Raw genomic sequence first — 19,789 nt, 5'->3', positions numbered from 1 at the left:
TTCAAAAGTGCAGATTAAAATGTGACACTGCATTTGAAACAGCACATTGTAATTTCTGCATCTATTATTAAAGTATTTATTAGTAATACAGTGGAAATTAGTAGATTTGGTTAGAATGTTGATTTACGGTATGCGCCCCTAAATTTTCTGGATGTGCCCCTAAAATTTTCAGTTAGGGGCCACTGTGCTCCTAGTGAAAAAAGTTAGTCTGGAGCCCTGAGACCTAATGCTGATTATGCTGTTTTTAGCCAAAATATAATTTAAAAACGGTCATTTTCTAGGACATACGTTCTGCTAAGCAGCAGCTCCCAATTCACAAAAATTTGAATAAAGAAATACTTAATTTCCTTTATTTAAATTTTTGTATCGCCCTGCGACAGACTGGCAAACTGTCCAGGGTGTCCCCTGCCTTCGCCCACAAGTAGCCGGGATAGGCTCCGGCAGCCCCGTGACCCCGAAAGGGACAAAATGGCAGAAGATGAATGAATGAAATACTTAATATATGATCTCCATCAAAGAGATGCCACAAAAACTGTTCTTTAAACAGACATGGAACACGATCTGTCTATTGTGGTCCATGAAGCAGAAAGACAATTATTAATTTAAGCTTTAAACCAACTATTTAATCTTTAGAGCAAATGGTTTTACATTTATACCGGTGAAAATAGTAACCCGTTTCCATGGCATCAAACATTACCTTCTCTTCTGAAATAGACACTGAACACATCTGGCAGTTTCTGCATGAGGATTTCAGCCATCTGCAGAGAACCAACTACAATCTTCAGGTCCTGGCTGGAGAGCATGGAGGCAATGTGACTGCAGGAACAAAGAAAGGTCAAACCAATTATAAAAAGCTTTTATTCCGGCAATTTCCATCAACAACTAATAAGCTGAAACTCAGCTTCAGTCAGAACATCTTTGTGTAGAGGTCCATGCATGCATTACCTGGACACAGCATGGTTCCTCAGCACATCCCTCAGAAGCTCTGCATCAGCAAAGTAGATGATCCTGAGGATGGCTCTAAGGCACTTGTGTCGGACAGCAGGGCCAGCTGAGGAACTGTACACCTCATACAGGACCCCAAACAGCGTTTTAATGAAGCACTTTGCAAGCTCTGGGTCCTCCTTCATCAACTGGGCTCGTGCATCTTCTCGTCTGACCTCCTGGTGGCTTCCTAAAAATCAGACATGGAATAGATCTGGTGTAAAACTCACAGTGCACACGGTCATGTTTACCTTTAAAGTGTTTGCACAATCGGGAAAACCAAAAATCAAACTATTTAATCAGCTGAAAAGATCCTTGTTGAGTTTTGCTTTTCTCTGACAAACTGCAGTTTTTAGATGTCAGAAGATCATATTTAGAATTTTCAGAAGCTTTTCCTTTACTATGTATGAAAAATAAACAAAATGCTTCTTTGCTTTATAATTTCTGGAAAACCCAGTGAGCCGCCATTCTCAGAAAAGCCACTGGGGAGCAGAGGCCTCACCTGTGTTGGGGTTGGACAGAGGATTGGGCTTCCTCTGGATGCCCCGCGCTGTTCCAGTATCTTCATTTATCTGCTGCATAGAGTTGAAGTCAATAGTGTACACTCGGCCCAGGGTCGACAAGCTGATCTCATCTTCCCCGTTCTGGTGGGCTGTCTGTGAGGAAACCACACATCCATCCTCAGAAAAACATAGATCAGCCCAAACAGCAACTGAAGCTGAATAAACAGGGTTAATGTTGTCGAGCAACAATGTCCTAAAGCTTTATAACATGCATCTGGTAAAATCCACTCAAATTACATATAAATCAATTGGCAGACGTTTGGTGTGTTAACAGATCTATAAACATAAAGTACAAATATTCATGAAGCTTAATCAAAACACTAAGTTTGAAAGCATTTTAATTTCTTGCAGGTGATCTTCAGGAAGAATTTAAAGCTTTATGGTTGGTTTTAAAACATTTAAATTCATATCTTAACCCATAAGTACCCTGGACCCACTTTTTCTTAAAAATAAAATTATGTGTATTTTACCACAAACCAAGAAGACCACAGCTACCATTTCTGCTTTTTTTCTATTACACTGACGTCAACATGGGTTCTTTTGGCTTAAATAAAGACTAAAGTTGAAATATCAGTGTTAAACAACACGGTTACACATCATTTCAGATCAAATCCAATGTTGCACATCTCATTCATAATTGAATGTTTTGAGGAAAAAAAAAAAACTGTAAATAGGAATATGCACAACATAAGGTGTTGTAAAAAGGGGTGGAATCATACGAAATGTTTCTTCTACCCACTCCTTTTCAAGCACTGTTTTGTTTTATCTGTCTACTTTAAACTCTTGTGTTTATTTTCATTTTGTGTTTGAAAAAAAACAAATTTTTGATGCTCTAGAGCAAGAAGGAATCTGCAACCGCCAAGTCGCATCTCAATGTTTAGAAAAATAATCTTTTTTGTGGTCATAAAATCATTCATTTATTAAAAGCAACTTTAAATATGTCTGATAATTGATCAATAGTGAAACCCTGTTGGAGACAACTGTGTTGTTATATTGGGCTACATAAATAAAACTGAATAGAATAATTGAATTATAACTGTTTTTATTTTCTATATTTCATAATTGCAATATTTTCCTTTTGACAGCAGCACATACAAGTTTTCAAAATAAAAGAAACCATGTGTTAAATAGGTTCCTCCTGCAGCAGATTTACTTGAATTAAAATGCAAGAAAGCCAAACATGACATTTTCTGTCATGATTTCAGTGCACCGTCATGCTTTTATTTTATCTTATTATTTTATTAAAATTATTATTTAAGCATTAGCATTTTTTTCAAAGCCACAATAGTGAAATAAAAGAGCTGCATGTGGTTCCAGAGCTTCAAGTTCCAGCCCCCTGTACTAGAAAAAGAACAGACAGTCTAATAGAAACTTTCCCCCAGACTGACATCAGTTATGAGGATCATTAAAATAATACTTATGGTGTTTGTGAGCAGCAGAAATTGACTAATTCTTCTAAAATGAATATTATAATTGCAAATACATTTTAAATATTTTTTTAATTAAACTTAAAACTGAAAAAAAGCTAGTTTATCCAAAAAGCCAAACAGGGAGACTTTTAACCAACAGCGCTGTGGAGTTCTAAACCTCATCAGGTCTCTGAAATCTTTGTGAAAATAAACTTTCGACTATTTTGACATAAAGAAACTTTAGCGTAAAGGATGCGACAGAATATCAAAGTAAAGGACAAAAACATACCTCAATAATGCGGCTGTCAATCCGATTGTAAGGATGCCACAGGCCTCGGTCATCCCTCCACTGCCAGATAGCTCCCTCTGTCGTCTGGGCACTGCCCTTCTTTAGCATCACATCAACGGCAAAGATGCCCTCTCTAGGCAAGCAAGGCATCAGCTCACTGTGGGGGAAGGTACCAGCGGATTTAGTAAACCATTTGAAAACAACCAATCCCTCTAAGTAATGCAGCTTTTTCCATTTATAAGTACCCTTACATTGGATTTTAATGTACACGTTACAGTTTAAACTGTTGGCCGTACATTGTTTGCATTGCTCCTAACAAGCAGACTTTACCATATGAGGGACGTCAGTTCATAGAGCTCCTGGGGACTCCTGGGTACCAGTTCAATCTGCTCCTGGCAGCTGCCATTTGATGCACCGCACAGAAGAAAACGCAGAGTTTCCGCTATATCTGTTTAATACAAGCAAAAACTTTGGTCAATTCAAGCATTGTTTGCATTGTTTTGTGGACACAATAAAAAGCTTTGATTGTGGGTCCATTTCAGTCAAAAATCCTCAAAACTTCAGGGAAAAGATTGATTTTTAGACAAACTTTGATTAAAATTAAAAACATGTACGCGTTTTTTTACTGTGAGTATAAGTGATCATCTGTTAAAAAAAAAAAAAAACGGTTTTAAAAAGTCAAAACAGTAAACTTCACTTGGAACAGAGCACTTATTTTTTTAAGATTGAACTTTCAAGATAAAAAAATATTTTTTGTGAGAAAACAGAAGCATGAGAAAATCAGAAGCCCATAAAACATTGGCCAGGCAGAGTTACTCACTCTGTTTCATAAGCTGGACCGCCAGGCTTGGACAGTTAGAGCACATTAGTGAAAACATGCGCACCACCATGATGAACATCCCCGAGCTGAGAACAGGAGGAGTCACAACCAGCAGCTGCTGAATGTTTGTTAACAAGTCTCTTGATGCCACTTCCTGCAGCAGGTTCTGTTGAGCAAAGCACACAGGCAGACATGAGAGGGTAACTGGGGGGGGGGGGGGGGGGGGGGGGGGGGGGGGGGCATACAAAAAAAACATGCAAAAAGATTAACTAGACAGGGTAAAGTAAAACAAAACCTCACAAACCTCTTCGTGCTGAAAGTTGTCCACCAGTCTGGCAAAACAGAGACAAGTGCTTTCAACTGACTTTTTGTCCTAAAAAGAAAGGAGGTGTTTGAGGAAAAAGCAGTATTTAGACATATTTCAACAATTAAAGTTTATAATAAAGTTAATAAAGTTGATCAAACAGTTGTTATTCATATTTTGCTGCTAATAAAACTATGCTTTTGGCCTTAAGTAATCACATTTCTGATTTCATTTTTGTCAACAAAGATGAGAGTAAAGTTAAGATAAGAATTTCTGACTGAGTTTCGTAGAAATGAACAGCACAAATAATTAATTATTCTAACAAATACTTCAAAGACCATTTGAAGCACTACTGTCTCAGCAGCTTCATCTTGCAGAGGTGGATCCTCACCTGGTGTGTTAGTCTCTGAGTCAACAGAGGCAGAGAATCTGCAACAAAGTGGAACTCGTCTGGAGTGATGCTCTGGCAACAGTTGGCTGCAATGGCCAAGGCATTCCTCTGAGCGTTGATACTGAAGAACTCCAGGTAGAGAAGGCAGTCTGCCAGCCCACCCTGACAGATGTCACACATTTTTAGTATTACGAGACTAAAAGAGAAGATGATTATAAAAAAAAGTGCAGTTGACAGAGAGGAGTACATACGGCCTGCAAAATGGCTTTACTGTGTCGCCTTGACAGCATCTCTAAGGCAGTCAGAGCCTGCTCTGCAACGTCAATGAACTGGATCACCTGGAGCTGCAGACAATAAAACCATTAGGTTATCAAACGGCCAACGCTGCCAGGTACCAGCGAACTGTGAGAACACATTGTTGAAAAGAAAACTCAACTCTGCGTTTCAACAAAAAAAAAAAACCTTCAACTGAAACCTTAAAAAGTTAGGTCAAAACAATAATGCTGCTTGATTGTAGGAAAAATATTTGGATTTGGATGGTTTATTTCATGGAAGCAAGATAACGTAATTTCCGGATTATAAGCCGCTACTTTAGTCACACGCTTTCAACCCTGCGGCTCATTCAAGGATGCGGCTAATTTATGCCTTTTTTCTAATGGTCGCTAGGGGCGCTAGAGCAGACAGGGTCATAGTTAGACAAAGGGAAAGCAAGGTTAATGTAAATTCTCGCAGGACATTCAATAAGAACAGCAGACTGTTCAAGCTGTCAGTCATCTGGGCTGTCACTCATATGATTGAAAGTAATGGAACTTATCCATTAACTATGCACCTCTTGACTCTGAAAGATCTCAGGAGGAGGCTATGAGAGAAGCTGGTTGCATCCTCTCATTTCTGGCATCAAGCCATTTATATTGACACACCCACAAGCAGCCAAACAGCATGGAGGTCACTTCTGCTCTTAGACCCCTCAGTCATGGTGCAACAGAAAGAAACATCCATGCTCAGCCCTATTTTGGCCGCATCCCACAATCCCTTGCTGCTATTAGACCCAACGTGCACGTGACCGCCACTACAATATGACACAGCTTTCAAGTTAAAAGCAATCTTTAACAGCAGTGTGAAAAAAATCCACCATCACCAACAGGTTTGGAAAAGCCGGTCTGCTGACGGAGAGGACAGCGCAAGCTCAGGAGTGAATTTACCTCAGAGTGACACTGACAGCAACAACAGAGGAGACACAGAGAGAGTGTGTGGCCAACAGTGTCTGAGGCTATTCCAATCCGACACTGAGGAGGAAGACTTCCATGGTTTCAGTGCACAGGAGGAAGATGAAGAAAGCTCAGTGACTTTTACGTTCATGTTTTTTAAACCAGCCCTGTTAGTGCTGTGTAATGGTGCGTCACTGTTGTGGAAGAAAACTTCCAGCGCACGCGCTGCACAGCTCTTGCCTGTGTACAGAGGCGCGTGTGCGCCTATAAGTTACTGCTGCTCTCAATGACTTTTACCGGTCTGTTTTTTTTAATCAGCCCTGTTACTACCATATTGCTGCTGTGTCATAGGAACTGTTTGGAAACGAAAAACTACAACTTTTAAAACTGTTTACAGTCTTTCTTTGTAAATATATCATGTGTTGAACCTTTTCCTGCCATTACTTTTTTTCTTTCTTTCCTCTTTCGGTTGTTCACTTCCCCCGTTCAGACCCCCAGAGCGGGATAATAAATAATCTTTCATCTTCTTCTGGGGGAAACCTTCCTTTATTACAGTCCTCTTTCACTCTGTATAACAAACAAACACACACCCCAACACAGTTTCGCTGCTCTTGCTCTCACTCATTGCACGCGCGCTCTCCCCTCCTTCCGCTGCACGCACTCCCTCCTCCTTACACACGCGGGCGGTTTTGGCACACTACAACACAGTGTGGGGACCCGGGGGTTAGCCCCGCCTTCAGCCTGTAAGACTCACGGGAAGTGGGGAATTGTGGGTGTAAAGTTCCTCACCATGACTGAGGTGACTGTGAGCACAAGAGACTTCCATGCTGTTTGTGAGTGTGTTCAAATAAATAGGCTATAACACTGGAAAGAAGAATATGCAATTAGCATTTGTGTCTCCCTCTCTGAGACTGTTGGCGACGTGCAGAACGTACGCTACAACATGTTCAAACAATATGATTAAACGTGGGCACATGCGGCCAATATACAGGTGCGGCTTTTGTGTGTATAAAATAGTTCATCCTTTAAAAATGTAGAGGGCGCGGCTTGTTATCAGGTGTGCTCTATAGCCCGGAATTTACGGTAGTTTGTTTCATGAAAGCAAGATGGTTTATTTCATGGAGACTCCAGAACTCCAGTCAGCAATAACTCATAGGGCGTAGCAGACAGTGGGTGTATGTCCAGAAAGTTCTTTACCTTCTCTAGGAAGACAGGAATTGCATCAACCACCACTGCGGACGACCGGGGGAGCGCCTCCATCATGTAGGTGAGTGCACGTGAGGCATGGTTCATCTGAGAGTAAAGAATAAATGCAATTAATACACATTAAAAACACACATACAACAATGAGAGAGAATATACTTACAATTTCAAAGTTATGTTCCATTTGTAAGAGTGTAATCTGTAAAAAAATAAATGAATAAATAAAAAGTTGGAGAATATTAAGTCTTAGTGGTTACTTGAACATCAAATGTGTTAAAGTGAAAGAAATTAAATTAATCCAAAGATCAAAATACAGAATTCATAGAAAGTCGCAGCCTTGTTAACTTAGTAAAGTTAGTCCAGTATGACCTACCAGAGCCGGCACCACACTTTTGACTGGAAAACCACCCAGAGTTTCCTCGTTGCCCATCACCAACAGCTGGCACATCTCAATCGCAGCTTGGAGCTGCTGAGACTCGTCGCCAGTGGCCTGAAGGCCCTGCAGCAGCTGCTGAGCCTTGGAACCTGGAAAACAAAGGTTTTTTTTTTTTTAATTATCATTAGACTGAGATGGTTTGGACATGTTCAGAGGAGGGATAGTGGATATATTGGTAGAAGGATGTTGGAGATGGAGCTGCCTGGCAGGAGGGCAAGAGGACGGCCAAAGAGGAGATATATGGATGTCTTAACAGAGGACATGAAGTTGGCTAATGTTAGGATAGAAGATGTTCATGACAGAGTGAGGTGGAAAAGGATGATTCGCTGTGGCGACCCCTGATGGGAAAAGCCGAAAGAGAAAGAAGATAATAAGTTTAGAAATTCTGAAGGACAGAACTTACTGGCTCCACTGCCTATGGTCCTATGGAACAGCTGTGACATACGAGGTCCCAAAGGCCCAAAGAGGTGAGGAGGGAGACCTCGGGCCTCCAGCAAAGCTGGAGGAGATACAGATATTGTAAAATTCAGAAAACTAAATCTTTGAAAAAAAAAAAAAAATGTTTTTAAACTCAAACCTGTGCTTGCAGCTCAACATACCTTGAAGCCTTCCCATTTCCGAATCATCAGACTCACTTTCTCCAGAGGTTGTCATACCCACTGCTCCAGCTACTGAACTCGAAGCTGACAAAGAAGAACAATCAAGTTAAATCCAGAAAAATTTACTACACAAGCACGCTCTTGACATGTCTGGGTATTTTCATCAGAGATCTGTATAAAAATATTATTTATGATACAGCTTACTTATTAAAAACAATCAATTTGCTGAATTTCTTTTACATAGAAGATCCAAAATGCCTGCAGGCCGCACCGGCTTCCTCAACAATGAGCTCTACAGGTTCTACCTTTATCTTCCACAAGCTCACAATTAACTCACAATTAAAAAATGGTTGGCAGAGATTTTTACACCAGATGCCCTTCCTGACACAACTCTGTATTTGAGTCAGGCTGCGGACCGGCACAGGGAGACCCAGAGTTGGGCCCCCTGGTAGCTACATAGTTAGGCAGTAGCATGAAGGGTCTTTCCAAAGGACCCACACACTGGATTAGGACCATCTGAGAAGCAAACCCCGCAATCCCGCCAGTCCTACACCCAGCCAACTGAGCCATCCAACCACTACTATATATAGTCATAGGAATACCTGTTGATATTTTGTTTCTTTTTGTTGGTGCTTTTACCTAAAAATTCATAAATATGTTCATACCATAAAAAAAACAAAGAAACTGAAGATGTGAACAAACTCTCACACTGGGCAGACAATTGTACATACGTTTGAATAGCACATGACATTAGAAAAAGCTTCGTCTCTACTTTGTTTTCTTATTTATTGATAACAACTCTTTACCATCACAGCTCAAATATATTTTTTAATGGTCATAAACGTCACACAAACTGATATTAGATTATGAAAGTGACCCGTGTTGATGGTACCTGAGGCCCCTTGTGAAGCTTCATCGGTACGAGCGGCTGATGAGTTGGCCCCATCTTGGTTGTTGTCGGAGTCGGCCATTTTCTCTTGGCGGCGAGAGTCAGCTGCCCCGCGCTTGCCCAGGCCTGAACCCCGCCGACTGAGACACATTAAAAAAAAAAATAATTAAAAATAAAACATAAGGGCAAACAGAATGAACACTGGATCCTGTTTCTTAAACAAAAGCATCAAGTTAAAGACAGACACCACACACATTTTATTATTAAGAATTAGGACTGTGAGAAACTACACTTTTTTACTTTCAGGTATTGTCTTGAAATTGAGTCTGACAACTGATGAAGTCACCTGGATGAGCAGCGAAACGTTAGGACAAAGATTTTAAGTCCAGTTGCTATGACTCAACCTCAAACAACACCATCTGGTTGAATGAGAACATTCACCGACGTAATCAGGTTTTATTAAGTAACTTTTTCCTTTGCAAAATATCTGGATACAATCAGAAAACTAGCAAGTCAGAACGATCAATATTTTAAAACAAGAGTTCAATGAACTATACTCCAAAATACTGAATTCAGTAGAGCAATTGGTCAAGCCCTACCTGGTGCTGGCACAGGAGCCCGTGGTCTTCTGCCGTGTGCTCCGCCGAAAGCTGGGGAGCTCTGCTGGAGGAGACTCGCTGCGCTTCTTGGTGGATCTTCTCAAGTCTTTGTTTAAAGGAGACCAAAAAAAAAAACTTCAACACAAATAATCCCGGAGATGTATGTCAGCTTGAATTCATTCGTTATGTTACTCAAAATCAAACCCAAATGAGTCTTATCATTTATAAGAAGACATCTCAGTTCAATACTGCTCATCTGTGGAAAATGTACAAAACATTTGTTATTCAGACAGTTATGCAAGTGATGAAAATGTGTTAAAGTTCATATTTTTAGTTTCTGAGTAGAGAATGTCTCAGTTACTTTGATTTTTAGAGTTAGTGTTGATGCACACATCAATTTTCCAATACAGCAAAAGGACTGGTGTTACCCTTTCAGTGCTCTATACAACCAGCCAGCTGGATATTAATAGAAACATGTCCATGCCCTATGACAGGACAACCTTCATGCTAGATCTGTGACTCATTATTCAATACATAAACATTCGATACCCATGAAAAAGAGTGACATACATAAATTGAACAAAATCTTTTTCCTACTGTATAGGATGGTTGAACAGTCTGGTTTCATTCCCATGATAAATGAAACAAACACAGAGCGGCTGTTAGAAAGACACTTACCATTGCAGATTAAAGGAACAGAGTGTAAAAATAGAAAAGTTCGTACAGATTCCCCCTTTTAAAAACACAGCAGCTCGTCAGTCCTTCCAGACACTGAAAGCACTGGTCAGTAGGTGGGCACACACGTGAAACCCAACTGAGGAGGAGTTTCTCCATTTGGACTGAAATCCATGACCGAGCCCACTTGAGTTACACACACAGAACACACAGACCACCCTAACCCCCACACTGCACCCTCCATCTTTATGTTTGGAACATCCTTTTGAGTGCTCAAATGTCTTGTATTTTAAACTTATATTGCCTAAAATTGCTTTATGACAGATGAAAACATGGTTATCATCTTTTCTGCTCCATAAGTTGCAGCAGCCAAAAAAATCTATTACAAATAATAATAATAAAGAATCACGTAAAAGTCGCACTGGAGTACAAGTCGCCCCAATCCTGGCGTAAAACTGAGCAGTGCTGCTTCTTCTGTGTTGCTGTCTATAGCAAATACAAATAAAAACACCTACAGTGCCCTCTATCAGTCTACCAGTAGTAGCTTGCACTCAAAACAAAATATGGTACGTGTTCTTTTGAGCAGAAACACAAAAAAAACACAAAAAAAGTAGTTAAAAAGCAGATTGTTGTCAGGACCACTCAAAAAGGTCAACACAGTTTACATGTGACTGAATGAGATACAATTAATTCCAATAAATTACAGAAATACAGCAATTTAAAGGATTTCCCTTTGCCGAAACGCTTAATGATTAGATTCCAAATGAAAAACAAATTTAAAAAAAATGATACCACAATTCTATAAATCCTTTTTCTGTCATTTATAAAAAACAAAAACAAAAATGTAAGGTAGGGAAGGTGTTCCAACTAATGTTAGGGGGAGGAAATCTGCTCCACTAAAGTGAATTGATGCTCTTTAAATCTTGTGACGGCGCCACAAAGAAACTCCAGTTTGGAACCAGTGAAAAAGGATCAGACTTCAAAGTCACACTTTAAATACAGAAGTTGTACAGAAAAGCCGTACTCGTTGAGAAATGAGAGAAATGACACAGTGAAACTTTTGAAAACGTGTTGGTTAACAGGAAAGACCGAAGTTTTATACTTTGTTCTGATCTTCAGAGCAGCAGGACTGGACTGGAAAACATTTGACTGCTCTGAAGAAGCTACATCAAACAAGAATCCTAACATGTTCAAAAGAAACCCTTAAGGTGAAGTTGACCTGAAGAACAGAATCCTGAGAAACATGACCTGGAAGACTAAAAACCTTCTAACCAACTGATCTACTGTCAAACAGTTTCTCCTATCTTATTCAGGCATAACATTGTTCAAATATATGCCAGGATTTTTCTTAAAATGCTTTCTTTTCATAAGAATTCCTCCCTTGTTGTGTTAAATCACTGCACTGTCTATTTGAATGATCAAATATGGCTTTAAAATAGTAAAGTAAGGAAAATAAATAATATAAAATTGAATTGTCAAATCATAAACAAAACTGAACTGTCAACATATGGGTTAAAAATGAAATCAGTTCTTTTTCTGGATGATAACACCCAGCCGTAATCCGCACCAAGAAAGACATTAAGGTTATCACCTGAATTTGGTACTAGCAATATTTTTTATAACGTAAAGAAAAACAAACAAACCAAAGTCTTGTTTATGTAACTCATCTTTTAAATGGCGTGAATTCAAGTCCCGGTTTTGCTGCTTCCTCGCTGTTAGGAAAGGCTGCACATGAAACTGTAATGTTGGGACTTTCTTACATTTTTAAATACTTTGAACTAAGAGTCGATCCAGAACCAATACTGTGGGATTTTAGAAGTCCTTTAGCATCTGCATTTTCAATTTTGCTCAACCCCTCCATTTGTGCAGCGACCAAAGCGCTGTCACAGCATGGAACCGCGCAATCCTTTCCATGGAGAATGAGGAAAGGTAACTAACAGAATTTATTGTTCAAATACACAAATAAATAAAAGAATATTTAAAGAAGCACCAAGTTGAAAAAGTTTTCATATCATCTAAATAAGGAGACTGTTTAGTGTACTTACAATCCTTCTGAAATGAAACGTGTCCTGTTATGTAAACATGTATGCGTACATTTTGCTGATCTCTAGTTTCAGGTCTGATGCTTGATGTGAAATGTGATCTTGTTCAAATTGCTGAAAACTAAACATGCTGCATTTCAGCAGAGCAGAAAAACAGAAACATTTGTTTTTTTTTATACCAACATAACGTTATCTATGACAAAACGCCTCACTGTGATCCTGATCCTAAACAACCAAAACTCTTTGCTTATGTTTTAAACCAAAACTCTGACCCTAAAGCAAAAAGTTCCATATCAGAAATCACTTTATGCAGCTGTGACTAAAGTTTGCCCTCAAGCTAACAGGATGTTACCTTTAGGGAGCAGGTTTTTCTGCTTTTTGTCACCATCAAAATATATTCATTCCACCACGAAGAGACATTCAAAGTAAGCTGAACTTTAACTAAAAAGCATCAAAAAATGAAGCAGCAATGTAATACTCATCTGACGTGAATTTTTAAGAACAGTAGCTTCACAAAAGCTGTCAGAACTAAATCAAAAATCGAAATGATTCCCAGAAAAATCAGCTGGTTTGACATGAGTGACGGAAAGTTTGACCCATATTTAAATCAGAAGAACATCTTCAAACACCAAATATGTTCAACGTTGGGGCTAACGGTGCAGCAGACCACAGCTGTTTCCACTCTTGCTAGAACAGGAAAGGTTGCAGCTCACCTGGGATCACCATTACGATGGCTAGGCTAACGTGAACATAAATCACAGAGCAACCATGCTTTGGTTCAACCATGACTAACTATTCTGTTGGAGCTACATAATTGTTCAAATTTGTCCCATCAAGCAACCTGACATTTAGGCATTATAAAATTTTACCAATATTTCATTTTTGCGTAAAGAAAAAACTGTCACCAATTGTTCGTTGTTTTTTTTTCCTTTTACATAAGTTCACGTGTTTTACCAAAGCTGCACTTTCCCTTTCATATTAGTTGGGTAAATTCTGTCTGGTCTGTAGCAAACTTTTTTTGTTTTCTTCTATGTCTTACAGGAGATTGACAAACATTTGATGGAAGCATTTCCATCCTGCATGAAGGAGTGGGATTTGTGACTACTGCTGCTGCTACAATGCTTTGATGGCAGATGCTGACATGAAGGGCTGAGACTCACTTGCTAGTTTAGCTTGCAGTCCTGATGGGCCGGGCTTGGAGGTCTCAGTTTTGGAGGATCCGGGTAAAGACAGTTTGGGTTTTGGCAGGTTGACTTTGGGGTTAAAGCGGGCTGCCCACTCAAATTTTGACGAGCTGGTGGTTTTGGCCTGTTCCTTGTCTCGTGTGCTACGGCGCGGGGAGGGGCTAGACGCTGAGCGAGAGCGGCGCGCTTTGCTCTGATCTTTTCCCTGTTTGACTCGGGCACCCTGTGTGGCAGTGCTATTGGTGCCTGTTATGGAGGAAGAGGAAGAGGATGAAGCAGAAGAGGAGGAGTCTGTCACGTTGCTACACCCAGCTTTGGCTGAGGCGGCTGATTTAGACGCCAGCTTGGTGGGTTTTGCAGTTCTGCCCTCACTACAATTAGCGAGGGAAGCAGCGGTACTACTTAGACCGGGGAGAGTGTCTGATTTTTTCCTTTTCTGACTTGGGGAGCCCCCAGCAACCACACTCTTTTTGCTCTGACCTCGACCTGATGACGCAGAGGAGTCTGAGGCCACAGGTCTCTTCTTGGACTTAGCTGGGCCTTTCTTGGTCTCTGAGGTATTGTCTCGGGGTTGGTGGATGGGTTTGGACTTCTTGGAAGGGGTCGGTCCAAGGACGCTGATTTGGTCGGGAGCTTCGCTTCGTTTGAGTCCGCGGGTGCCCTCACTTTTTGAAAAATGGCCCGATCGCTCTTGTTCAGACGTTCCTGCAGTCTCAGGGTCGTCTTGCAAAACAAATGAAGCCACGGACAGAGTAAGGCCGCTTCTGTTCAGGAGAAAAAAAACGGAAAAAAACAGGACAGCATCTTAAAACTAATATCAGACAAATGCTCAAGTTTAGAGGAATATTGATTGCATCTGACCAGAAATAGAACTACATTAACCACCTTTCCAGCATAAATAAGTAAGAGAGGTAAGAAAAACTCTAAAAACAAACAAACACAAACACTAAGAACAAAATGGACAAACATGGATACCTTCTTGAGCTGTGCCCTCTGGACTGGCCGGTAGCGGAGCTGGCTGTGGCTTTGGGAGCTTTAGAATTGTGTCTTCTACTTTCAGGTGGGGAATTTGTTTTGTGTTTTGTCTGCTCTGTCTGCAACCTGTAAAGTTTAAAAACAAAGTGAGTTTCTGAAAGGAATCTAGTAAAGATGCTACAAATCACAGTATAAAAACCGAGCCACCGAACCGAATCGTGGGGAAAGTGAATTGTTGTATCCATATTGCATACCAGTATGTTCACACCAAAAGTGTCAAACAAATACTGTCTTAAATTGAACAATTTATCATTTAATTTTTATTGCATTACACCAGGTTTAGTATAAACCATGTGAATAGTTTTTTTTCATTGCTTGTTTATAAGCAAATAAAAAAAAACTTTTTCTGAATTTTCTGTTTTTTACAAACTTTGACGCAAATCGAGGTTGGAACCGAATCATGGGGAAAGTGTACCATTGCATCTGTAGAATGTACACAATATCTGTAAACCACTTCATCTATATATTTGAAAATCATAAGGACACACTGCAAATACATGTTAAAACAACAGCATTAGATTTACTTGTTGAGTTTTCTTTCTTTTTTAATTCAACAACTTTATTCCATTAACCCATTAACAGTAGAGATCCACCGGCGACAACTAAATAATACACTCTTTGACACACCATCACGCTTCGATCGTTTGCTTTTCTATGCAACAGCATTAGCTGATTTACAATGATTGTGTAAGCATTTCACTACCGTACAGTGTTGCATATCAGCACAAGGCTGCATTTTTCAGCTGGAGTTACGTTCATTCCGTAAACGGTTGAAGAGTTACGGTAATTCAAAGAATGTTTGCACTGGAGCTTCAGCTTCTGTGTTAAAGAGCCAATAGTAACACAGACAATGTTCTGATTATAAACCAGTCATATACGCTGGTACCTTCATCAAATAGCCAACACGCAGGCCGTCTCACCTTCCAGCTACTGTGTGGTCTTGTGGCTGGGCCGCAGCAGTGTTCCTCTGTGAACGGCGCAGTGACCCCCCTGGATTGGAATTAGGCCGGTTGGACATTGGCACCTCTCTCCTGAAGGGACATACCCTTTCTAGACACTACCATTCACTGCAAATCAAAGACAAAAACCATAAAAGAATATTGGTAAAGGAACACGCTGTGCTCATTTCAGACAGGTTGCTTTTTCAGGATTTACAACTGAACCAGCTCATCCATTCAAACCCCACACCCCCTTTCACAAACATCTTTCTACCACATCAAGAAGGCATGATCAAATAAACAACAGACCAAGCACTATCTACACTATTTAGGCCTCATGGGTGTAGCATAAAACCTACAGTTAAGAAAATAAAACTTTAAATTAAGGAAGCCTTCATTTTATTCATCTATGTTTAATCTAAACTGTTTTAAATGAGTCAAATGAATTTCTGATGCACATAAAACCAACATGGTTTACTATTTGATTTGGTTTTTGCAATAGAGTCTCATGACATTAAAATCAGTATTTCAGTTATCTTACTGGAAACGCTTAAGGGCCTCAACATTAAATTTTCTTTAAGGTTTAAGCACTTGTATAACCAAATTTATCCTTTAAGGGCAAATAGTTGTCTAAAATGTATTCAGAATTATTTTAAAATATATATTTATATACCAGACTCTACTAATAAAAATACTATTTTAAGAACCCTTTAAACATCTTTAAGTATCCCTGTAAATTAGAAAACAAGTATTTTCTTTTAATAAAAACTGTTAAGATGCAAAATCTCAAATTGAATATGTGGCTTATGAAGACCTACAGCTGCCAACACTACAAGAAAATCTTGTTTTGATGCTGTGATTAAATGTGAAATGGGATGTTGTATTGTATCCATTGTATAGTAAGTTTTTCTATAAATATGTTGTATCTATGTCTGTTTCTTTGTTTTTTTTACACAGGTGAAGACTAGCCTTTGGCTTTTTAACCATGTCTAATCATGTGGATCTGGAAAGTGCACATTTTAATAAATGAGGGTGCAGATACATAATTTAAAAAACAAAACAATGTGAACATAAAAAGCTGAACAGCTTGAATTTATGATAAGCAGAAACGTGCATAACCTACATACTTTCTCCTGAATGGAAAATAAACTAAATCAAATGAACAGATTTTGGTTTTAAACTCAACCTGACGATTTTGTGAATATTAAACAGATAAATACGTAACACCTCAAAATCCCAGGGCCATGTCAGGCCTGCACATCCCAGCCTTTGTTACTCGACCATTCTAAGTCACAATGTACTCGTGTGTGGTTGGGATTTGCTAAAAGGTACTAAATGACAGAGTTTTTAATCCGTTTCATGGTGTAAACCAACTGACATCCAAATGTCCAGCTTTTTTTGAACCCACGATCAACAGAGGCCTATATTTCTGACGTAGTTTTCTGACACCATCGACTGTCGTTAGCATTTAGCCACTAGCAAGTACCACACATTTTGACAGCAGTTACTCCATCCTCGTTTTATGAAGGAAATCCAACATAAAAAGGTCAAATATATTTAGAAAATAAAAACTGGGATGTCAATAAAATAACTAATAGGTCAAACTGCTGCATCAGTGAAAACAGTGACACTTGCTAATGTAGCACTGGTTGTACTGAACTGCGTAGTTGGCGTACCGGTATGTCAACCTATGTAGACATGTAATTAAATGCCAGAGAAACGACGACAACTGCTTGTTGTCGTTTTTCCCCTTGTTTGTTGTACTTAGCAGTTCAAACTATACCGCAAAGGAGGATCTCCAAAATGACCAATAATTGTGGCTAACTAGCGACACGCCGGGGGAGGGGGGAGAATAAAAGGCAGCCCTGGCTGTATTTTTAATAAAACAAAAGCTCGAATCATCAACTAAAAAAACGCCAAGTTCGTATCCGAGCCTTGATACGAGCATGGCTGACAAGTTTTAAGGAAAACAAAATGAGGCACATCACGCACACAAATGCTCTCACCTTCTCTGTAACGTTTGCTTGGGGAGGGGAGACCAAATCCCCCGAAATACCGCAATGTCAAAAGTAGGAGACGACGAGACAAACAAGCTAATATCGAGAAAGCAATTTCAAGACCAAGGTTAGCCAAGATTGGTCAAATGTAACGATTACCCGATGTTTCCTAAGCTGACTTCAGGCCAACGGCTTGAACTCACTCACTCACTGCGGCGGTGTCGACGGAATTAGCCAACACCAGCTAAACCAAACTGTATAGTCATTGCGTGCCAACAAAGAGCACGTTTTTTTTATGTTTAGACTTCAACAAGTACAAAGAAAGCTAATCGTTTTATCCACGTAACGTTACGTATATATTGGTCAAACTGACAAGCACCGAGTCCGAGGCTAGTTAATGATTAGCAAGCTAATGCTAGCTTAACGAAATAATCTTTTTTTTTTCTTAAAAGACTTTAACAAGATGAGGAAAAAACGTAAAACAGTTGGCAACTAAATATATAGCTAGGCCTGCTAGTCAACTAAACAACTACAAACCTTATCAATAGGAACTCGCTATTGAAGGCAGTCACGCAGGTTACGTACAGCGACGTTAAATCAAACAAGAAGAGCGTTACAGCAAAAAAGAAAAAAAAATGCTAATCAATATTAGCTCGCCTTGTTGTCACTTCTTGGCTAGCGCTTTGCCAGCTCGACAGGACGGCACCGAAACCTAGATTTTCAAAAACAACTTCACCTTTAATGTATCCCAACCCGAACGCACTGAACGCCCCATTGGCCGTTTCTATTTAAGATTTTTCATGCAGCTAGCAGTTAGCACACAAACACCAGAAAGAAATGGCCTCTGATAGATTTTAGACACACACAAAAAACAGGAAAGCAGGAACGGGAATCGAGACATTACGCAGAACTGAATCACCAGTCTTCCGAAATGAGGTGATACGGTATAACCTGAAAATCTACAAATACTGTTGGTCGAGATGTCAATGTTGTCAAATTCAACATTTGACCGAATGTTGTTACCTATTTGTTCCAGTGTTGTAGTTGTAACAGACAGGGCAACAGCTCCTCTTTTCTCTCTACCTAGCAGCTTCACATCAGCTGAGCGGCCTACAACTGCAGTATACATCCGCCTAATTCATCCGCTCAGGGACTACTTCCTTCTAAATTTGTTTTGTTTGAACGTTTTTTAAAATCCATCTAGAGTATTGATTCGATGTAGAATAAAAACATGTTTGTATTTGAAGAGCGGGCTTATTATTTTTTTTTGTATGTACATCAGTGTCATATAAAAGTAGTCATTATTATTTCTTTCCCCTAATACCCAAACATTAAATAGTAAATAAATTTGGTGTATTATATAATCTTTCTCCTGGTTTCTTACACTTAAATGATAATACCAAACAATGGCATTATTATTTAAATCTTAGTTTTGTGGTTAGATTTGTGCTAATCTTCTCAAAGTTTAATTATTGTGTCCTTTTTGGGTAGTTGTTGCATTTTTATTTACAATTGAATTTGTTATTGATTTCATGAAATCTATTTTTAATAAATTATTATAGAGATGATGTAGCTTATTTGTGCATAAAATACGTTTCAAAATAACAAATTTTATTGCATTTTTTAACATTTTAAAAATAACATATAAATCAATAACCTCACCAATATCAATAATCATTCATTCAATTATATATAGCATATAGATTTAGGTAAATGTATTCCAGCTTTGAACTAAATGCACACAGATGATATGCAATTTCAAAACAATCACCACTCTGTTTTATTGCAATTATCCAAGTGTAAAGTCTTTTACTTAATGTGCAATATCGGAAAATGTTCAAAATATAAATATCTAATTTATATTACTACAGAATGAAAAAAAAGTGTTGAAGTCACCAGTTCAAAAATTGAAAACTATTAAGTGGCAAGCAGTGGGAAATGCTTCAAAATGCAAGCGAAACAGCTATATATATTAAAAAAAACACCTCTCTCAACCTTTTCGCGGGTGGTTTCTCACACAAGCTCGGGTCCTCTACCAGAGGCCTGGGAGCTTGAGGGTCTTGTGGTATCTTAGCTGTTCCTAGCACTGAGCTTTTCTGGACTGAGAGGTCTGAGGTCTTTCCAGGTATCTGTTGTAGCCACTCCTCCAGCTTGGGGGTTACTGCCCCGAGTGCTCCAATTACCACAGGCACCACTATCACCTTCACTTTCCAGGCTTTCTCCA

General features: G+C 39.3%; 1 protein-coding gene across 5 annotated transcripts in view; it reads right to left on the bottom strand.

Moving 5' to 3' along the window:
- trip12 (thyroid hormone receptor interactor 12) overlaps positions 1-18,716 on the bottom strand; it is a 33,078-nt gene extending 14,362 nt beyond the window's left edge. The window contains exons 1-20 of one of the 5 annotated variants that reach the window (XM_023962037.1): positions 18,589-18,716; positions 15,551-15,697; positions 14,571-14,696; positions 13,572-14,359; positions 9,695-9,800; positions 9,099-9,235; positions 8,207-8,290; positions 8,011-8,106; positions 7,545-7,696; positions 7,335-7,370; positions 7,166-7,261; positions 5,012-5,104; positions 4,761-4,922; positions 4,370-4,438; positions 4,066-4,231; positions 3,576-3,693; positions 3,246-3,402; positions 1,487-1,640; positions 946-1,174; positions 698-816 (exon numbers count right to left, since the gene is read on the bottom strand). In XM_023962037.1, coding sequence (XP_023817805.1) covers positions 698-816; positions 946-1,174; positions 1,487-1,640; positions 3,246-3,402; positions 3,576-3,693; positions 4,066-4,231; positions 4,370-4,438; positions 4,761-4,922; positions 5,012-5,104; positions 7,166-7,261; positions 7,335-7,370; positions 7,545-7,696; positions 8,011-8,106; positions 8,207-8,290; positions 9,099-9,235; positions 9,695-9,800; positions 13,572-14,359; positions 14,571-14,696; positions 15,551-15,648 — 2,986 coding nt within the window. In that variant the 5' untranslated portion in view covers positions 15,649-15,697; positions 18,589-18,716. Of the gene's footprint in view, positions 1-697; positions 817-945; positions 1,175-1,486; positions 1,641-3,245; positions 3,403-3,575; positions 3,694-4,065; positions 4,232-4,369; positions 4,439-4,760; positions 4,923-5,011; positions 5,105-7,165; positions 7,262-7,334; positions 7,371-7,544; positions 7,697-8,010; positions 8,107-8,206; positions 8,291-9,098; positions 9,236-9,694; positions 9,801-13,571; positions 14,360-14,570; positions 14,697-15,550; positions 15,698-17,574; positions 17,805-18,102; positions 18,194-18,588 lie in introns of those variants that run through there. The other 4 variants (XM_023962042.1, XM_023962040.1, XM_023962038.1 and 1 more) reach the window with 4 other exon arrangements.
- Between the last annotated feature and the right edge of the window lie 1,073 nt (positions 18,717-19,789).

This window comes from Oryzias latipes, chromosome 13 (assembly GCF_002234675.1).
Source record: "Oryzias latipes chromosome 13, ASM223467v1".
NCBI lineage: Eukaryota > Metazoa > Chordata > Actinopteri > Beloniformes > Adrianichthyidae > Oryzias > Oryzias latipes.
Note: the sequence above shows the minus strand (reverse complement) of the source record. Positions and strands in the feature narration are given on the sequence as shown.